The 21,250-nt window shown below is 36.5% G+C and overlaps 1 protein-coding gene across 2 annotated transcripts; it reads left to right on the forward strand.

Moving 5' to 3' along the window:
• The first annotated feature begins 918 nt into the window (after nt 1-918).
• SERTM1 (serine rich and transmembrane domain containing 1) lies at nt 919-18,859 on the forward strand. 2 transcript variants are annotated; one of them, XM_070751707.1, is made up of 3 exons: nt 933-996; nt 8,030-8,145; nt 17,069-18,859. In XM_070751707.1, the coding sequence occupies exon 3, from the start codon at nt 17,141-17,143 to the stop codon at nt 17,543-17,545; it is 405 nt and encodes a 134-aa protein (XP_070607808.1). In that variant the 5' UTR covers nt 933-996; nt 8,030-8,145; nt 17,069-17,140; the 3' UTR covers nt 17,546-18,859. The 2 variants fall into 2 exon arrangements, with proteins under 2 accessions (XP_070607807.1, XP_070607808.1); XM_070751706.1 differs by lacking the exon at nt 8,030-8,145 and having other exon boundaries at nt 919-996.
• The last annotated feature ends 2,391 nt before the right edge of the window (nt 18,860-21,250 follow it).

The raw sequence follows: 21,250 nt of genomic DNA on the forward strand, positions 1-21,250 counted from the left end.
CCCTTAGATTATCTACGGTTGACCTATCCATATTCCTAAGAGGTCAGTAAGGGGCGAGTACAAGTGCACTAAAGTGCCTTCCGTCCTCTGTCCTATTGCTCTCCTATTCCTATCTCCTATTCCTTTCTTCTATTCCTATATCTCTTCTTCTATTCTTTAATTGATATGTTCTATTACTATATCTTTTCTATTCTTTCTTAGATATATTTTACTATGAGTATCTCCTCTATAACCTCTATCATGTATTTTACTATGTGTATATACATATATACCCACTAAAAACCCTCTTTGTGTATTGGACAAAATAAATAAAAATAAATAAATAAAATAAAATAACTCCTACCCTCAAAACGTCGCTACAGAGCACTGCACACCAAGGCAACTAGACCACAAGAACAGTTTTTTCCCCAAACGCCATCACTCTGCTAAACAAATAATTCCCTCAACACTGTCAAACTACTTACTAAGTGTGCAACTACTATTACAAATTTTTCCTCATCATTCCTATCACCCATCTCCTCCCACTTACGACTATATGACCCTGTCCTCTTTTATTGTTACTATTTACTTACGTTACTTACTACTATACATGCTTGACCAATAAATACATAAATTTTAAAAAGAAATAAATTAAAAATAAAGTATGCACGAAAAGCCGGGTTCAAAACCCCCAAGCGGCGCAAAGCTACCATATCTCCGGGTCACATTCCTATGCGGAGCCTAAAACGAAACGCGGGCAGCAAAGCAAATCGGCGCCTCACAGTTCTGCCTTCGGCTCGCCATTCCCGAGCCGGTGGCGGCCGGCGCAAGGCGTCTGATTGGCTGGAAGCGGCGGGATTGGCTCCGCCCAGGGAAAGGCTCGTTGCTCCGTACCCGCCCCGCCGCGCCCCGCCCCGCCGGCTTTGCCAGCTTCTTGCTCGCGGAGCTTGTCGGCGGCTCTCCGGGAAGCGAGCTCCGTCCTGGACGGAGAAAGCGCCAGAGGGTCCCTGCCGTCAGGTCAGTGAGGAGCGGCCCCTTCCTTTTCTCCTCTTCCCTTGAACAGGCGTTGCGGGGCGGGCTTGGGGGCAAAAAGGGTCTTGGGAACGAAATGACCTCCGACGGCATCTTTTTTCCCTCAATAACGGTCCCTTCCCGGGGTGGCCGAGAAAGCCGGCTTAGCGTTTCTCCACCCCGCGCGGGACCCTAATAAAATTGGCCGATTTCTTCCTTTGCAATTTATTCTCAAGTGCTGATCGGGATAGGAAATATGGGGCGCTAATTTTAATACTTCGCAAAATAAAATAAAATGAAAAATGCTCCGGGATGTTCAGCGGGGGAGTCGATTCCTCATTCGGTGTGTAGCATCTTTTAGATGGGAAATTAATTATTTCGTTTCGGTGTGGTCTCCCATCCTTTTCTTTTTATTTTCCCTGGTTTCTATATACTGTATATATATATACTGTATATACATACATACAGTATATATATATATAAACATATATGTTTTTTCTCTCGGATGTGATACATAAACATATAAACATATATTTATATACACATACATACATACATACATACACACACGTTAATAATAATAATAATAATAATAATAATAATAATAATAATAATAATAATAATAATAATAATAATAATTAGATTTGTATGCCGCCCCTCTCCGAGGACTCTATATATATGAATGTCACATTTTTGCTGAATTTGAAAATTAACATATATACACACACACACATATACTTGTGTGTATGTAGGTATGTATAGTATATATATATATAGAGAGAGAGACATATATATATATATATATATATATATATATATATATATATATATATATATATACATACACACACACACAGAGAGAGAGAGAGAGAGAGAGAGAGAGAGTCCCCTCTCCGAGGTCTCTGTATATATATGAATGTCATGTTTTTGCTGAATTTGAAAATTAACATATACAGTATATATACACACACACATATACATGTGTGTATGTAGGTATATATATATGCAATGTGGAGAATGTTGGCTTTGAAATATTTAATAGGATTTGAAATCCCACTGTTGCCCATCTTTCTATCTGCACCTGCAAAAGCCACCTAGCCTATGGATCCAGGTTTTCCTTATTTTGATGTTACCTGTTGGTCTAGTTCAGGACACCATCTGGGTCCCCCCCCCCCCCCCAAAAAAAAAGCCAAGCTCCAGAGAGGAAGCAGCCATGCGATTTGCCCTCTGGCTGACGTCTAGAGGGCAAAGGGTTCTGCCAGTGATTTTTTGTACCAACTGCAACATGCCCAACATGTTAGGGAGCGGGTGTGGAAAGACGGACGACTCTCCGTTGCCATCTGTCTCTCTCGCACACATGTACCAGCAATTCCAAAGCCATCAGCATTGTTTTCCACAGCGTGGAAAAATTTCTCACTTGCGGTGGCTAAACAGATTGGGCTCTGTTATCTGTTACAGCCAGTTCTATATCATAACCATTTCATTTCAAAACTCAGTATGCAGTTTTAGAGCTGGTCTGTCCTGGTTTCTCAGAAGCCACTCTGTATTAATTAGCATGCTTAAAAAAAAAAAAAGATGAGTGAAGTATTTACTTTTAGCTGTCTGTTGCTCTCATGCGTTGAAAGAGATATGCATCATTTGCAGTAGCAACCTATGCTCACCTAAGTGGAAATGTCTATTCTATTTAAAAAATGTATTGGAATATACAGTCCTTACACCGACATCTGTCATCTTGTATCTAAGATTTAGCATCCTTACGCTTAGCTGCACCTATTTTAAAGCAGATTATGTATTAAATTAAATTTAAAAAACTTCATTTGGTAGCAGCATGAACTGCCTTGTATTTAACTGCTGGAGATTTTGTTAAGCGATTCATAAGTAAATTTGGTCATCCTCAACTTGCGAAGGTTGTTTCACACATGAGCATCATCAGTGCTACAGCATGATCCTGCATTTATCCAACAAAGGAATCCTCAATCTGAGTATTGTATTGGCAGTTCTGTGTTAGCAAATACTTCAGAAGAAAAGGATTTAGGGGTACTGATTTCTGACAGTCTCAAAATGGGTGAACAGTGCAGTCAGGCGGTAGGGAAAGCAAGTAGGATGCTTGGCTGCATAGCTAGAGGTATAACAAGCAGGAAGAGGGAGATTATGATCCCGCTATATAGAATGCTGGTGAGACCACATTTGGAATACTGTGTTCAGTTCTGGAGACCTCACTTACAAAAAGATATTGACAAAATTGAACGGGTCCAAAGACGGGCTACAAGAATGGTGGAAGGTCTTAAGCATAAAACGTATCAGGAAAGACTTAATGAACTCAATCTGTATAGTCTGGAGGACAGAAGGAAAAGGGGGGACATGATCGAAACATTTAAATATGTTAAAGGGTTAAATAAGGTCCAGGAGGGAAGTGTTTTTAATAGGAAAGTGAACACAAGAACAAGGGGACACAATCTGAAGTTAGTTGGGGGAAAGATCAAAAGCAACATGAGAAAATATTATTTTACTGAAAGAGTAGTAGATCCTTGGAACAAACTTCCAGCAGACGTGGTAGATAAATCCACAGTAACTGAATTCAAACATGCCTGAGATAAACACATATCCATCCTAAGATAAAATACAGAAAATAGTATAAGGGCAGACTAGATGGACCAGGAGGTCTTTTTCTGCCGTCAGACTTCTATGTTTCTATGTTTCTATTGAATATAAATGTGGAAACTTCTCTTACAGGGAGCCGTATTTCCAATAGATAAAAGCATAAAGATCAATATTAAAACATTGATCTTTCATTCTTATTTTCAATTATGTAATTAGGAGTACACTAGATTAGTTAAAAAGATCTCAGAAAGAAAAATATGATGAATTTTGAAATAATATTTTTGATATCTCAGATCTCATTTAAGTTTCTTAAACATGCTTCATGCACTTACATAGAGTGGAGAGCGTGAACTCTGAAAACAGTGGCGGTGGAAGGGAACAGCTGTTTTATTTCAGTATTTTTTACATTGTTCTAATCAGAGTTAAGAGTGTTACATAAATTATATTACGTTATATGAATCAGGTTATTGTTTTGACTACAGGGCATAATATAAATGACATTGCTTAAAGTATAAAAAGCTTTTGAATATTTATGCTTTTATGGCAGATCTTGTCATTCTAAGAAATTTTATCAGTATCAGTATTTTTGACAATCACCCCCAAACTTAACATATCAGGTAATATTTACAACCATACTAAAAGGTATACACAAAGTTCTCCTTGTTTTATCCTAAACAATATGTGTTCTTCAAGCTCAAATATGAATTAGATTGTAACTGATACATACGTATGAGTTTCCTGTGGCTGCGAATACCTGACAGTCTTTTTATAATTATAATTTATAACAGATTGCAAGATTAAAAATACTCTAGGAAACATTTGAGATTACACTACTGCTGCACTGAAAAATATACTTTTTAATTCATCAGTACTATGGATATATATAAAAATCCTTTGTAGATTTTCAGTATTTGTGTTTTAATTTTCTTAAACTTGTTAAATTAGAGTCTTATCAATTTAAGCCAATCATAAATTAGAAGATTCTTGTCTTCACATCACAAATGATTCTGTTTCTACATTACAAATGTATGTTGAAAAAGAAAAAGGAACCAAGTAGTATTTTAAAATAATAAAATACACTAATAAGGTGGTATTATTAAAAAGTTATCATTGTTTTGGCTACTTACTCACTATTTCTTCTGTAATATATTTATGTAGCTTCTGAGCTTCTTGATTTAATCCAGCTGGCATTTCCAACTTATTTTGGAAGAAAATTGGTAGAAAGGGAGAGAAAAGTAAAAGATTTAAAAAGATTGGAATGTCATTTAAGATGTTTTCATTGCATTTTGCCAGAAGCATTGCTGCATTCTTGTTTTCTAACAACAAGAGAATTTATGGAACACGTATCACTATAATTTCTGCATTGTGACAGGAAGGATCATGACATTTTCATTCTGTATAAGGAAAATCTTTATATTTCAGTTTTCTAGAAAACAACTTCTCAGACTGTTTTTAGTATATTATTTATACTCAGCAGAATTGCACAGTGGCTAAGCAAAACTTCCCAGAAATTCTGGCGCAGCTGATTTGGTCTATTGAAACTTCATTTAGGATTGTCCTCATAATAAGATCTTGATAAAGAACTCTAATTAGTCTAATTAAGCAACGATCCTTTTTCTGTAAAGCATTTGTCTGCCATAATTTATCCAGATTTAAAAGGTCAAAAGATAATAGCAGGCAATAAACGGAATTTACAGTTGTTGGCTGTTATTGTACAAAGTGGGATAGGACAAGTGGGTATTAGTAGGAAAACTGCTTCCATACGAGCCAATTCTCTCATCAATATACATTGTTCTGATTCTAAGCTAACTTGCAAATAATTAATGCAAACATTTTCAACCATAGTTACTATGCAAATAAACAAAAACACGACAAAAATGCCACACGTTTCTCAAAGGAGCTGTCAAATATTTGCATAAAGTTTTCCAAAAACGGCTAATAGCAAGATGATAAAGGCAGTTTGTATAAAGATAAAGAAGTCCCTGCAGATTTTATTATGCTAGTCATTGCTGACTACAGGGAGCTGTGTTCATTTCCATTTCAAGGCCATTGAGCCAGCATTCTCCGAAGACATTTCTGTGGTCATGTGGCCAGAGCATTATTACCTTCCCACCAAAGTGTACCTATTTATCTACTCACATTTGTATTCTGGGTTGGCAGGAACTGGAGGAAAGACAGGAGCTCACGCCATCGCATTCACAATTCAAAGTGTTGGTAATGACCTTTAAAGCCCTACATGGCATTGGGCCAGAATACATCCGGAACCGCCTTCTACCGCACGAATCCCAGTGGCCGATAAGGTCCCACAGAGTTGGCCTTCTCCGGGTCCCGTCGACCAAACAATGTCGTTTGGCGGGCCCCAGGGGAAGAGCCTTCTCTGTGGCTGCCCCGGCCCTCTGGAATCAACTCCCCCCAGAGATTAGAACGGCCCCCGCCCTCCTTGTCTTTCGCAAATTACTTAAGATCCACCTTTGTCGCCAGGCATGGGGGAGTTAAGTTATCCTTTCCCCCTAGGCTATTACAAGTTGTGCATGGTATGCTTGTGTGTATGTTTGGTTTTTTTATAATAAGGGTTTTTTAGTTGTTTTTATTAATTGGATTGTTCATGTTGTTTTACCACTGTTGTTAGCCGCCCTGAGTCTGCGGAGAGGGGCGGCATTCAAATCCAATAAATAATAAATAAATAATAATAATAATAGTGCTTGGGTCTCAAACCTCGGCTGCCGGCTTTCAGGCCAACAAGCCCAGTGTCTTAACTGAGCCACTAGGCTGCTGTTTGTATAATGACTATAGGGGAATGTTTAATTGCATTAGAAATCACAGGAAGCAAAGTCAGCAATGTGTTGCTGGTGGACGGATGGCCCATGAGTATTTCTAGAGGTGGAATTTATTTATTGTATTGGAGCTGGAGCATGGACATTTCACGTAACTCATAATGTTTGTATGGTGTAGGATGAACATGTTATGAAAAGCCAGCTGTTGTGTTTTCTTTCAGGGAAACACAATTAAAGAAGTAATGGCTTAGCATGGTATAAAGGCGACAAAATCTGAATCAATCTTGGTGGCCATAAGGAGAAATTTGATGAGGGAGGGAAACAACTAGCAGACTTGAGAGGTAATAGAGATAGATAGGCCCAGTCTGTGGAGCTACCAAGCCTCTTATTTCAATTTTCCCGTGGGACATTTTATACTGCACAAAAAATAAATAAATAAAGGGAACACTTATAAAACAACACAATATAACTCCAAGTAAATCAAACTTCTGTGAAATCAAATTGTCCACTTAGGAAGCAACACTGATTGACAGTCAATTTCATTTTGTTGTCAGCACCTTCAACTTTGTACAGAACAAAGTATTCAATGAGAATATTTCATTCATTCAGATCTAGGGTGTGTTATTTTATTTTATTTATTTATTTATTTATTGGATTTGTATGCCGCCCCTCTCCGGAGACTCGGGGCGGCTAACAGCAACAATAAAACAGTGTACAATAGTAATTCAATACTAAAAACGATTAAAACCCCATTAATGTAAAAACCAAACATACATACATACCATGCATAGAACTGTAAAGGCCTAGGGGGAAAGAGGATCTCAATTCCCCCATGCCTGACGGCAGAGGTGGGTTTTAAGTAGCTTACGCAAGGCAAGGAGGGTGGGGGCAATTCTAATCTTTGGGGGGAGTTGGTTCCAGAGGGCCGGGGCCAACACAGAGAAGGCTCTTCCCCTGGGTCCCGCCAAACAACATTGTTTAGTTGACGGGACCCGGAGAAGATCCACTCTGTGGGACCTAACTGGTCGCTGGGATTCGTGTTTGAGTGTTCCCTTTATTTTTTTTGAGCAGTGTAGTTACAGTTCATTCAGCATTCCCGGTATTCAAATAGTATGTAGTTAACATGATATTTGTGGTCTCCTGCTTTTGCTGTTTGAGGATCTAGAAATCTTTTCATAAGAGAAGGAACCCATTATGGGATTTTGGCCAACAATGGAGTTGATTTGAAATCACTGATCCATCTGTATCATTGAAGATAAAGGGGGTCTCTACACCGTAGAATCAAGAATCTCATCTTAGGCTAGTAAACTGGGCATGAAATACTTTTCTTAAGCCATCCATTTTCTGATGCTGTAATACACTATTCTTTGACATTTTGGTTCCATTCCAAGTACAACAATAAGATTAATTTATTTCATTAAATCCAATCATTAAATGATGTAGAAGCTTTTTCTGGGTATTTTTACCAAATGAATATGACACTATTGCAGGAGAGAAGCTAGCTGTTGTTGTTATCATCATAGTAGTGGTATTTAGTGTCCCAGCTACCGAATGTCCTCTTTAAATGCCTGCCTCTTGGCATCAAATGAAGATGAGTTCGTTTTCTCAGCTTGTTGAATTGTTCCATCTTTCAGCTAGTTTTACTGTGTGATTTGTGTCTTTAGGCTGCACAGCAGAGGCCAAGGTTCAACTTCTGATGTCTCCAGGCAGCTTGGAGGAATGCATCTTTGAAATCATTCGGAGCTGCTGGCATTCAGTGTCATCGGAACTGGACTAGATGGTAGAATGGTTTAACTCAATGAAAGAGCTTCCCTGACATTTCATCTTCTTTACTGCCTTTTTAAAACACATGTACAGTGGTATTATTATTATTATTTATTAAATTTGTATGCCGCCCCTCTCCGCAGACTCGGGGCGGCTCACAACAGCAACAGAAAACAATATACAGTGGTACCTCATCATACGAACTTAATTGGTTCCAGGAGGAGGTTCGTAAGGTGAAAAGTTCGTAAGATGAAACAATGTTTCCCATAGGAATCAATGTAAAAGCAAGTAATGCTTGCAAATCCTTCTTAAAAAGACACCCTTTCAATTCCTTCGCAAACACCTTGTTCTCGGCGAAATTTTCCTACTCCAAGCAGCCCCTCCCTCCTCCCTTTTCTTTCTTAAAAAGACACCCTTTCAATTCCTTTGCAAGCACCTTGTTCTTGGTGAAATTTTCCTACTCCAAGCAGCCCCTCCCTTTTCTTTCTTCAAAAAAGGGGAAAAAAGAAACCCCTTCATCCCTGCAGCAGCTGCTTGGGTTCGTAAGGTGAAAATAGTTCGGAAGAAGAGGCAAAAAAATTTAAACACCGGGTTCGTATCTTTAAAAGTTCGTTAGAAGAGGCGTTCGTAAGATGAGGTACCACTGTATAATACAAATTCAATAATTAGAAAGCTAAAAACCCATAATTTAAAAAACATGCACACAACATACCATACATAAACAGTATAGGCCTGGGGAAGTGATCTCAGTTCCCCCATGCCTGATGGCAGAGGTGGGTTTTAAGGAGTTTACGAAAGGCAAGGAGGGTGGGGGCAGTTCTAATCTCAGGGGGGAGCTGGTTCCAGAGGGTCGGGGCCACCACAGAGAAGGCTCTTCCCCTGGGACCCGCCAAATGACATTGTTTAGTCGACGAGACCCGGAGAAGGCCAACTCTGTGGGACCTAATAGGTCGCTGGGATTCGTGTGGCAGAAGGCGGTCTCGGAGATATTCTGGTCCGATGCCATGAAGGGCTTTATAGGTCAAAACCAACACTTTGAATTGTGACTGGAAATTGATCGGCAACCAATGCAGACTGCGGAGTGTTGGTGTAACATGGGCATACCTTGAGAAGCCCATGATTGCTCTTGCAGCTGCATTCTACTTAAGTACCTCTACTTAAGAACTTAATTCGTTCTGTGACCAGGTTCTTAAGTAGAAAAGTTCTTAAGAAGAAGCAATTTTTCCCATTTGCACGTGCAAACCAATTAGGAAAGAAATAAAACCTTGGAATTTGGGTGGGAGGAGGAGGAAGAAGAAAAGGAGGAGGACAGTTGCTGCCGAAGGAAGAAGATGAGGTGAGGGGAATTAAAAAATTTCCAAAACTTTAAGGCTTAAAAAAAGAGAAGGACTCTGAGGAGGTGAGGAGGAGCACACACCTCCCATATACTCGGCATGAGGCTGCCTCCCATATACTGCGCCAGAGAGAGAAATGGCAGGAAACTGGCCGGGCCTTCGTGCCGCTCTCAAATTTCCTGAGAAATTTTTCCAGGCTCAGGTTCTTAAGTAGAATACGGTTCTTGAGAAGAGGCAAAAAAATCTTGAACACCCGGTTCTTATCTACAAAAGTTCTTAAGTAGATGCATTCTTAAGTAGATGTACCACTGTACTTTCATTTAAACATTCAGTTTAATTAAATGTGCATTTTTTGCCTGTTACATATTTTCCCTTTGCATATGTCTTTTCAAATGTTACGTTATTGAAATATTAGTTGCATTAGCTGTCCTTATAGTATTTTTTATAATGCCTTAAATGTCATGCAGTAGCACAGAAATCTCATGGATAAATCTGAAATATCTACATTTTACACGGCAAGGAGAAAAATTAATGGCCCCTGTTAGGAAAGTGCCAGAATTATTTATGATGCATTTTGTGCCACAGGTGAATAGGATATCCGAATGCTTCATCATGTGTCAAATTATATGCTACCACTCCATGCCAGTCTGAACATTTAGAATGACACAGTTTCAATGCTGGAAATAAGACAGACTCATTGAGTTGGAAAGGACCATGAAGGTCAAATCCTTTCACGTGTAGTAATTCCCACATAAAATGCATTCTTGTGTTGCTGCTTCAAAGGGATTGACTTTCCTTCTTTACTACAGATAATTCTTGAAGTGGGGTGTTTGTTAAGAAATGTAAGTTAACTGTTGCAGTGTTCCCTCTAATTTTTTTTTGGGGGGGGTAGGCGGAAAAGTATAGTGTCTGAGCAGCAGTCCCTTCAGGACTGGGCGGCACAGAAATAATAAATAAACAAACAAACAAACAAACAAACAAACAAACAAATAAAAAACCCACCCTGTTTTGCCTCAGAGAATTTCAAAATAAAATACTGTACTGTGTGTCTATAACAGTGAGCTCATAATAGGGCAACTCTATCAATATCAAAATGCCACTTAAATAGTTGAGCTAGTTTCAAACTAGATTTTGATTTTCTTTCTCTCTTCCTTACTCCCATTCTTTTTCTTTCTCTTTTCCTTCCTCTTTTTTTTCTATCTGTTTCTCTCTCTTCCTCTCTCTCTCCTTCCCTCTCACTCTTTCCCTCTCGGCTTCTGGGCAGGTTTGGAAAACTCTGAGTTGATGATGATTTTTAAGTGAGCGATTGCTCACTGCTCAGCTTAGAGGGAACTATGAACTCCTGTTGTCTTCCAGTTGCTAAGTGAGCACACAATTTTATGATCTTTTTTTGTCACATTTATGAGGGTCGCCCAGAAAGTAATGCACCACATTTTTTTTCTTCAACAATTATTTATTGAACACAATGAAACTTACACACAAGAAAGAATGATGTTTCTTCCACACTCTCTATTTTTCCATGTAATCTCCATCCCGTTCTATAGCCCTTGCTCCAGCGAGACACGAGGACGTGAATGCCCTGTCGGAACTAGTCTTTGTTCTGGTCACCAAGCCATTTCTGCACTGTAATGGCCTCACCCTCTGTGCCCAGCGACTAACCGTACTTCTGTTGACTGCAGATTCTCCATAAACTGTACACAAACATTTGTGAATGTTCCCAACAGTTTCTTTCTATGCAGTGAGAAATTCAATGACACTCTGTATATTAACTTTCTAATTTAAGGGGATAAGATTCTAAATTTTAAATCTGTATTCAACCTAATATTAACATGTATCAAAATAATATTAAAAATTAACACTACTATAAAATGGTTTCTGGTTTTGTAGCAGTAAGTCATTTATAGTTTTCTAAAAATGTAGTGAAATAATCCCCATGTCTGTTGCCATCAGCATAACCTCTGCTTAACACGCAAATTCCAATAAAATAGAATATGTGTACTTTAGGGTTGAACTGTGGTGTCATTGGTACCTTCATGTTACCTAGTTAGACATAATAAAATGTCTGCAAGCAAATAACCAAGCTCAGAGACCACGAAGGACTCTATAGCTAGACAGATAACTGTAATCTTTGGAAAACGAAGGAACTATATATAATGAAGCTTCTTAGAGAAACAGTCCATATTCTGCTTTTGAGTAGAGCAATATGGCATTTTGAGAAGATGTGACTTATATTTTTACAGAAGGATTAAAAGATGCAAGAGAATGGTGGCTAGGAGAATCAGACAATAAAGTATGGTAAAAATTGTGTTGCAAGCCCTTTAATCAGAAGCTAGATTAATACATTTTACTTTAGGATGTGTGATAAACTTTCCCTGAAAAATTGTGGATTTAGGATTTTCCAGGATGTATGCTACTAGGTTATTTTCTGTTGAAGTTACACATACTTTAGATACATAATTCAATGGTATAGGTAAACTCAGCTCTTCTAAATTCCAAGGCTCTTAAAAAACAGTGTCCTGTATTATTACAAAAGCCAAACACTTATAGAGTTTGACAAAAGGCCCATCTTTCCGCATAATGTGCGACTTTATCTATCTATCTATCTATCTATCTATCTATCTATCTATCTATCTATCTATCTATCCATCTATCCATCCATCTATTTATTTGAATTATATGTCAGATAAATAGTGTACTGTATTAGATATCTTATCCAACCTTTGACAAATTGTAGGTATTCCCATTAACTTTGATTTGGGTTTGCTTCTCCAACATAATCCAACTGCTTTTCAGAGTGTTCTGCTAAAATAATTCTATACATTTCATTTTAACTAGAATGAATGAAGAAATGTTTATCCCAAAGTATGTTGCTGCATGGTTTTGTTTTCGGTTTTCATTTTGTATTCCCGGACCAGCTCATGTAATCATTCACGCAATTGTTGTCTCAGCTGCGATTGAAAACTGCCATGCTACTTTCAGTGTTGGAAACAAATATTCAAATGCAGTGTAGCATGTGAAAAGAATTTGTTAAAACGACTTATAGGGCATGAAGAAGAAAAGAAGCAAAGGGGAAAAAATTATATTAATTTTTTTCATATAGTGACAATGATGCACACGTTCATTCTTAATGAATTTCATTGGTTGAAAATAGAAACAATGAAGTGAAAACTGGAAGTGGGTTGGGAAATGATTTGAAGCATCTGGGGAGTAGATTGCGTGTATATTGTGTGCATGATGAATTGTAGTTTTCTATTATATGAAGTAAGGCTTTCATAATTAAACTTGAAAGTATCATCAGTTCCCAGTTCTAAAACAGAGGGTGAGTTGAGTTCCATTATCTTTAATTTTTTGGAATGGTACTCTGTACTAATAAATGCAATTATCCAGAGTGTTCGATATGAATGATGTATTATGCAGTAGCTCTTGTTACACCAGATATTTTTCTTTATTACATTTGGGGCAGTTTTAGGGTTAAGCAATTCCAAGACAAAAAGGGATAAAAGCGACATAACAAGGGATTCAAATCTAGCCCCAGATAATTGTTATCTGATTCTAAATATGTTTACAGAATAAACCATTACAGCTTAAAGAGATTCTACCAGGAAATTTGGAAGAAAAATCTATAGACTGATTTATGAGTTGATCTTCCCTACACTCAAATATTGTCATTTCATATAAGATATGCCTATATCTTGGCAAATTTAAGGTGTGTGGAATTCACTTCCCAGAATCCCCCAACCAGCATCGAGAACCACACATCTTAAAGTGGCTAAGTTGAAAAATACTAGTCGACGTACATTGTACCTCTAACTCTCACTCCAGGATCTGGTTTTCAACAGAATTTCCTGTCCTATAAACCTGTCAAGAATCTGTGTCCTTACTCATATTGAACATCAGCATATCATTCTCAGATAACTTGTTTGCTGATCAATTTGCCTGGGGGTAATGAGATTTACACTCTGCAGTAAAGATATAATGTTTACATTAGGGACATTTATGCTTCTATGTGACATGAAAAATTACCTCCCATATCTTAATGGATATCCACAATCAAGGATCTTTGGAGCATGTGCTTCATATGTATCACCAATTCTCCTTCATTGTGAATATTGCTTTTTGTTCTCATGACATCAGAAGATGTCCCCAATTTTCATTAAAGATGCATGAATTTATAGCTTTTGTTTACTGAATGCTTGAAAATTGCTAAAAGGATAAATATATACATTGTTCAAAATTCAGGCAGAGAGTCTCTTCATCTGTCTTGCTAAATTCCCAAAGTTAATTAAAAATTTATAGTAGCTGTTGTGCAAATTCTGCAAACGTCAATCAGGCCACTGGCGCTTCTTATACAGAGAATTTAAAAACTTGTGTAAAACTCAAATAGACATGGTTCATTTCTGAATTTAATAAGAAGCCAAGAAATTTTATTTCATATAATTGTAAAACCAGGGACTGTAAGGAGTCATTTAGACTAATGTTCAGTTCTTGGTTGTATGCCAGAACAGATGGCTGGCTAGATTTTTCTTAAATATAACCAATGAAATAGATCCCACCATCTCATTGGAAAATCTGTTCTGTTATTAACTAAAGATGGCTTATGTAATTTGGGATCTACTAAACATTAGCCAGCCCGCAGGTGCTTTTTCAGGAGGCAACTGGACTTTCTTTTTTCTTGGAGACATTTTTCTTTTGAAGACAAAAACAAAGTCCAGTATCCTCCTGAAAAAAGCACCTTTGGGACAACCATGACTTGGATGACTGAGAATCTCTAGAGACATTGAATTGGCACATGCTACTCTGCTTAGAGGAAATGTTACCACTGGGATTGCTAGACTTATCTTATGCGGTGCATGATCATATAGCTTGGGGTGTTCCTAGATTCAATACTTAATTTGTTTTTTTATTTTTAAAGCTTATCCTGGAGGACCAAAGTTACTTAGTTTTAATGCAGATTTGCTCCAAAATGCAACTAAGCAGTTTTAACTGTTAGGGAAAAAAAGAATATTGATAGAATTCTCCAGTAGATTCATCAGATTTTAGTCTGATCCTGATTGGAAGGTGATAGAGCAAGACCTGATGGTATAGCAAATTACTTGCATTGAGAACTTCTTTTCCAGGCAAAGTCCCAAATTGTACTGTATTTCAGCACACAATTTGTGGACAAGCTTTGCAAATCACTAAGTTGTAAGTTGTGTTTTCACAGAAACAGGTGGATAAATAAAGGGAATCAAATTATGGAGATAGGAATGAATGAAACTAAAAACGTAAGAGAGTTTATATCACTCTACAGACAAAGTTATCTGTATGAACATCCAATTTATTGCAGTAGTAGAAGAGTGGCATAATCCTATCAGAATCTTATTTCAGATTCTCATATCTGGGTCATATTTAATTATTAAATGCTAGTTATCCTCTTTAAATGTATTAAATGAAAAATTCAATTTCACCTGCATTCTTTGAATATGTTTGCTCAATTTTGCCTTAATATACAGTATAGGTATTGAAATCTATGCAATTCATAGTATGGTTGCATGTAATTGTTTAAATTACCTTCCTGGGCTATCACAAGGAGAAGGTTGCCACTTAAAAATAAATAATTTTTATTGCCTTGTCATTTCATATTTTGTGGATAAGATTCATCAGGGTAGCATAAAAATAAAATAAAGCAAAACATTACCAAGTAGATATGACGTAGTATCAACTGTATATAACACAAGGAGAACCATTTTATTGCTTAGTTTCAATTGTTGATTGGAAAATTGGATAAATAAATAGTAACAAATACAGGGGCAATGGAGCATTCTCCAACCAATCCAGAATTCCATATGGTAAATCATGGATACCATATCCCTACTGACTTCCCAAATGCAGTGTTTCCCATTCCTGCCATTATAGATAGTCAACAACCTTTAAATTTTAGTTTAAACTACTGTTTGCTATTAGGACGTTTTTCCTAGTATTCAGCTGCAATCTGTAGAATAAGTCATTCCCTATATTATACTCTGAAGTCTTAATTTTCTTTTGGGTTTACATTCTTCCAGTATTTGAAAAGAGATCATAAGCCTCATTCAGTTTTGTTTCTTTAGTGTGAAATAGGCCCAGATCTTTCAACTTACAGTACATTTAAATCAAATATTAGAGTGCAAGTGGCCCTTTGTTAATGACACAATTGGGACTGGAACTTCTGTTACTAAGTTACAGGATCATAAAGCATGATGTCACGTGATTGTGTCACTTGATCACAGAACTTTTGGCGCTATTTGCCATTGTTAAGTGAATGCCATGCTGCCATTAAGGAATGATGTAGTGTAGTTGCCATTATTTCTCCCAGCTTCCCACACGGGAAATCAATCAATCACAATCAATCAATCAATCAATCAATATAAATACATACATACATACATACATACATACATACATACATACATACATACATATTACAATAACTATACTGTACTTCCCTAAAGTCCCAAAACATACAAAACAATTAGGGTTTTTAAGTGAATGTTTTCTTGTCTCTCTGAATACATCGTTTCAATGCAAATTTGGCATGTTATTATCACCTCTTGTTAAAGATTACATGCTTTTTAAGAACCAGTACATAGTATTTAAAGAAACCAAAGAGAAGTGTAATTAAAAACACAATGAAAAGCATTATAAAAACTCCAACCCAAACCTAACTATAAAAGACCACAAAGAAACCAACGTTTTGTCAACTTTCGCAGCAAGAGACCAGTTACATATGAAACCTTTGCTTAAATTAAAACATTTACATTTAAGAGAATTAAGACGCCCTCTACATAAAAGCAAAAAGTCCTATACTGCATTTTGTGCTTATAGATCAGCCATCTATTTCCATGCAGATTATCTCCATGAAAACAACTCTGGGAAGAAAAATAAAAATAAAGTTCTTATTTGGGGTTATGCCAAAGCCAAAGGCTATTTTAGTTATTTTTTGTGTTTTATAAGTGAAATTAATTTGATACGGTCCTGTTAATCTTTGTGATCCTTGGGTCTGTCTGTTTCCATGTATATTTTTCCTTTAAAATCTCTCTCAACCGAAGATATTATTTCTATCATTCTAATATGACGATGAGCGTTGTAGACAAAGATTTGAAGAGCAAAATCATGTTTGGAACAAGAAAAAATAATGTAGCTTCCAAATCATAAACCTATGTATTGAATTACCATTTCTTTGATCAAAAAGGCAATTCTCAAATATCTCAAAGAAATGTGCTAATTGATTTGTAGTTCTGTATTTATATTTAACAAAAAAAAACACCCAGATCAGTACTAAATAATAGCATTATAGAAATTAATTTACCGTGGGTTAATTGCAAGACATACAGCAGGCTGCAGAGCTCTGATTCTCACTCTTTATTATCTATTAAATTACTTCCATGGTTGTAAATGTAAAATATGTATTCAAAATATCCATAGCTTGGGGGTTTTTTTTTCATTTTAATCTACATGAAATAGAAATTGTTTTCTATATACTGTATAACAATGTATCATTTCAAAATAATATTGAAAGAAACTGTCAACAGAAATTGATATTTAAATGCTATTGCTTCATTGTCTCCTTCAATTTTTATCTTTTTACAGCACCAAGACATAACATGCTGCTAAAATCTGCTATCAGGATTTAATCACCACTAAAATGGCTCAAGATGCCACATGTTTTACAGAATTTTTTTGACTAATAAGTCTTTTCCATTGTGTTACTCAACACACACATTAATATTTTGTTTAAAAAAAATGTCAGAACTCAACTCCACATCTGGATTAATAGCCAATATTGAAAATGGAACTTTTTTGGAGCTATACCCCACCTCCCTCTCAACATCTATGGATTCACCTTCCAATCGCATGTCAAACGTCTATGTTTATGTTTCAATCTTCCTTAGCCTCTTGGCATTCCTTCTTTTGCTCTTAATTATTGCACTTCAGAGATTGAAAAACATCATCTCCTCTAGTTCCTCCTATCCAGAATATACCAGTGATGCTGGAAGTTCCTTCACAAATTTAGAAGTCTGTAGCATTTCTTCCCAGAGATCAGCTTTTTCAAACCTTTCATCATGAGAAACCAAGGAAGGAAATCTATTCTCCATGGAATAGCATCTCAGGCAAGGTCTTCAACATGGTCGGAAGACTAAGGCATGCAAGATTTTTCAGAGAAGAGACAATAGCTGAACTTTTCCGCTTAAGATCATATATGGAGCTATGTCTCTAATAGACTTAGGGTTTTGTAGTTTTTCCCAGTCCCGTCTGAAAAATAATGAAAAGTACATTCTTTCTCAAGTCAATCTGCTGCTGAAATGATTATAAGAAAGTATCTGTTGTTTTTTTCAATAACGTTTAAAAAACTGTTTGCCTTTGACCTGTTCCAAGATTTTTTTTTCCAACTTCCCAGCCCTAGGTTATGATTTTTGGTGGTCTCATCAAAGTACTACCCAGGTTAAATTCTATTTAGGATTTCAAGATTATCTAAGTTTTAAAGGTGCTACCACCTGCCATAAAGGAGATAAAACTATTTAAACTGTATGTGGGAATATTTGGCTTCTTGCTTCTGTTTGCCGATGTCAAAGCTCAAGTATCTTTAATTGTATTCCATACCAAGACCATTCTGCAACACAAGAAAAGACAATTTTCCTGTAAATGTGAAAACAAAGACAACTAATATAAAATCTAGTTAATAACCATATTTCCCCTGCGCTGCCTGATCTTTATATTTTAGCAGAGCAATTATAATTAATGTATGTATTCATCACTTCAGGCTTACTGCATTTGTTGGATTTGTGGAATTACATAATTTTCTAGATTATGCATCCCCAATCTAATATCCTTTTTAATATGTTTTGTGATGATCACCACTCACTGATCTATTTAATTTTGTTTTCAAAAAAGAAAGAAAGAAAAAAGAAGGAACGGGAAGGGAAGGTAACCTAATGTGAAATTGGTGTTTCCAACAATATCCCAGACAGTGGTCCTGCAGAAAGAGATGTTAAAAACCATGCCAGCATAGGTAGTCCTTGATTTGCGGCCACAATTGGGACCAGAATTTGTTACTATGCAAAGCAGTTGTTAAGTGAGTCACACTTGATTTTATGACCTTTTTGTCAATTGTTAATTGAACCACTGTAATTTTAAGTGAATCATTGTTTATCTAGCTTTTCTGTTGATTTTGCTTGCTGGGATTTCGAACGTTCGCTGGGAAGGTGAACCTGGGATACTCGCCTGTCAAATGTTTTCTAGCTGCCAAATTTCCAAATTCTGATCACTGTGCTACAATAGTTGTAAGTGTAAAGATTTGTCATATGTCTGTTGCAACTTCAAACAGTTGCTAAATGAATGGCCATAAGTCAAGGATTACCGATAGACCAGTGTTTCCCAACCTTGGCAACTTGAAGATATTTGGACTTCAACTCCCAGAATTCTCCAGCCAGCAAATGCTGGCTGGGGAATTCTGGGAGTTGAAGTCCAAATATCTTCAAGTTGCCAAGGTTGGGAAACACTGCTATAGACTGTACATACATAATGTACATTTATAGGGGGCAGGGCTATTATCTTGACTTTTTCAAAAAAAAAAAACCCATGTAGATGCCTGGCCCCAATAAATATAAAAAAATATATTTATGTATAATTAAAAAAATGCAATTTCCAACAAATTTTGAGTTGAGGCCCTTTTATCAGAAAAAAAATAAGACTGAAACTCATGAACAATTATGAGCAATTATTTATTAAAGAAATCTTTATTGAAACTTCAAACTTCCTTTGTGTTTGTTATATTAAAAGTGCCATGAAGACATGTTTTAGAATAGGCCAAGACAAAAGGTTTAATTTTACATCAATGAACTATTAATCTAAGTACAATTTTATCTTTCTGAATGGACTTGAGGACAAGCTGCCATTGTTGTTTTTGTTGGTTGCCCGAGCCCAATTCCCAAACATGTGGACTTCAATTTTCAGGATTCTCCGCAAAGATGATCCTGGCTGAGGAATTATGGGAACTGAAGTCTACAGGTATGGAGGGCACCCAGGTTGATAATGACGAACTAGAAAATACCTTAAACATAGGTGTTTTGGTTGGGTTCAAAATTGGCCAAGTTATGGAGTGTGCTGTTGTTACATCACAACATTCCCTTCCCATGACTTAAGTACTTGTACTCAATGTTGATATACATGTATAAAAGGCCAAGGTTTGCATCTTCCTCTTTTTTAATTAAAATTTATATTGGATACCTATGATCCTAAGATGAGTGTACAAGGATGGCAAGGAAGTCCTGGAGGAGCAACTGAAAAATCTGGTTCTATTTGGTTGGAGAAAATATGAAGAAAGAAGCTTGAGGGTTCTTGTAAATATCTTTATGTGAAAGACTGTAAAAAAATGGAAACTCACTATTCTTTGTTGCTTCTGCAAGCAGAGCAGAAGCTATATTGCTTCAGTGAGCAGGATATAACCTGCAGAGAAGCAGGCTCTGAAGCTGAACATTCAGAAAAGCTACCTAATACAAAGAGCTATCCAAGAGCAAAGCAGATTTCTTATACCGAGACATTTAAGCATAGATTGGACTAATGGGAACATCATTATACTCAGCCCCCATCAGACTTGACCTAGCCCTGCTGGCCTTTTGCAAGGCATTAAAAATTTGATTTTGTCATCATTGCCATCAAGCTTGAGGCTCTAATACTGTGGACGAACCCATTTCGTAGTTATTTGGAGTGTGCAATGTTACGACTGTTCTCTGCTGCTATTTTGTGCTATTTATATTTGTTTATGACTTCAATTATTTTTATTGGGTTTTTAAAATTCTGTTTTAATTGATAGCTACCCAGTCACTTGTATGACATGGCCAGCCATATACATTAAAGAAATAAATTTAGAAAATCATTTGGAATCCTACCCTCCAGATGAAAATTCTAATGAAGATGCTTCAAAGATTTTAAAATTATTTTTATATCTTAATTTATACCCTACTTTCATATACTGCTATGAGCTAACACTACATAAATAACTTTGGGATATGCCATTAGAAATGTTATGCATTGAGAATGAATGTATTAATTCCAATCTCTTAAATATTCCAATTGAAATTTTATGTATTAAAAATAAAATATGTTAATGAGTTCCGCTGTTTTTTGTTGAATTTCATGAACTGTAAATACTTTCTTGGTCAAAAATGAAACGGCAAATGCCACTTGTGAGGAACAATATTATAGAGAGAAGTTAAAACAATGAAAAGAACAATACTGGTAGCATTTAGAAGTAAGATTGAATTTCCTATAATCTGTTCCTGCTCCTTGTAAGAAAACTTCAAAAGAGCAGATGTTGCTTAATTTGTTTACAAGAAAACAAAAAAACATTTATAGAGGATAATTGTACCTCCTAATGCAATATAAAGCAAAGAAAGAAGACTGGGAAAATATTTCCAGGCAAGGAGCAAGCATTTAAACCTCCATGGCTCATATGTCCTTGCAGAGCTCAAGACCTAAGCATCCTCAAACAATTTTCTCCAAATTGTTCCTGCAATCAAATCAAAGAATGTTAGCAGGAACTTCAAAAGTCAGTCTTTTTAATCAATGCCCCTTTCTTTGGAACTTTGTCATCCTGAGATCTGTATGATCCCAACTCTTACATACATTCCCTCGGGGGTTTAGGGTATTTATTTTTAACTGAATTCTGTTGGCCTTTGTACAGAAGTGGAATGTTAACTGAGTGGTGCTGTTTTTAGCATTTTTAACCTTGCTATCAGGATGAGATATGTAAGCCTCTAAAATGGGAGTACA

The sequence above is a fragment of the Erythrolamprus reginae genome, chromosome 4 (genome assembly GCF_031021105.1).
Source record: "Erythrolamprus reginae isolate rEryReg1 chromosome 4, rEryReg1.hap1, whole genome shotgun sequence".
In the NCBI taxonomy this organism is placed as follows: Eukaryota; Metazoa; Chordata; class Lepidosauria; order Squamata; family Dipsadidae; genus Erythrolamprus; species Erythrolamprus reginae.

Bases quoted from the DNA above. Each gene is read 5' to 3' on its own strand.
- SERTM1 (XM_070751706.1), top strand. From the start codon at position 17,141: ATGTTTTACAGAATTTTTTTGACTAATAAGTCTTTTCCATTGTGTTAC.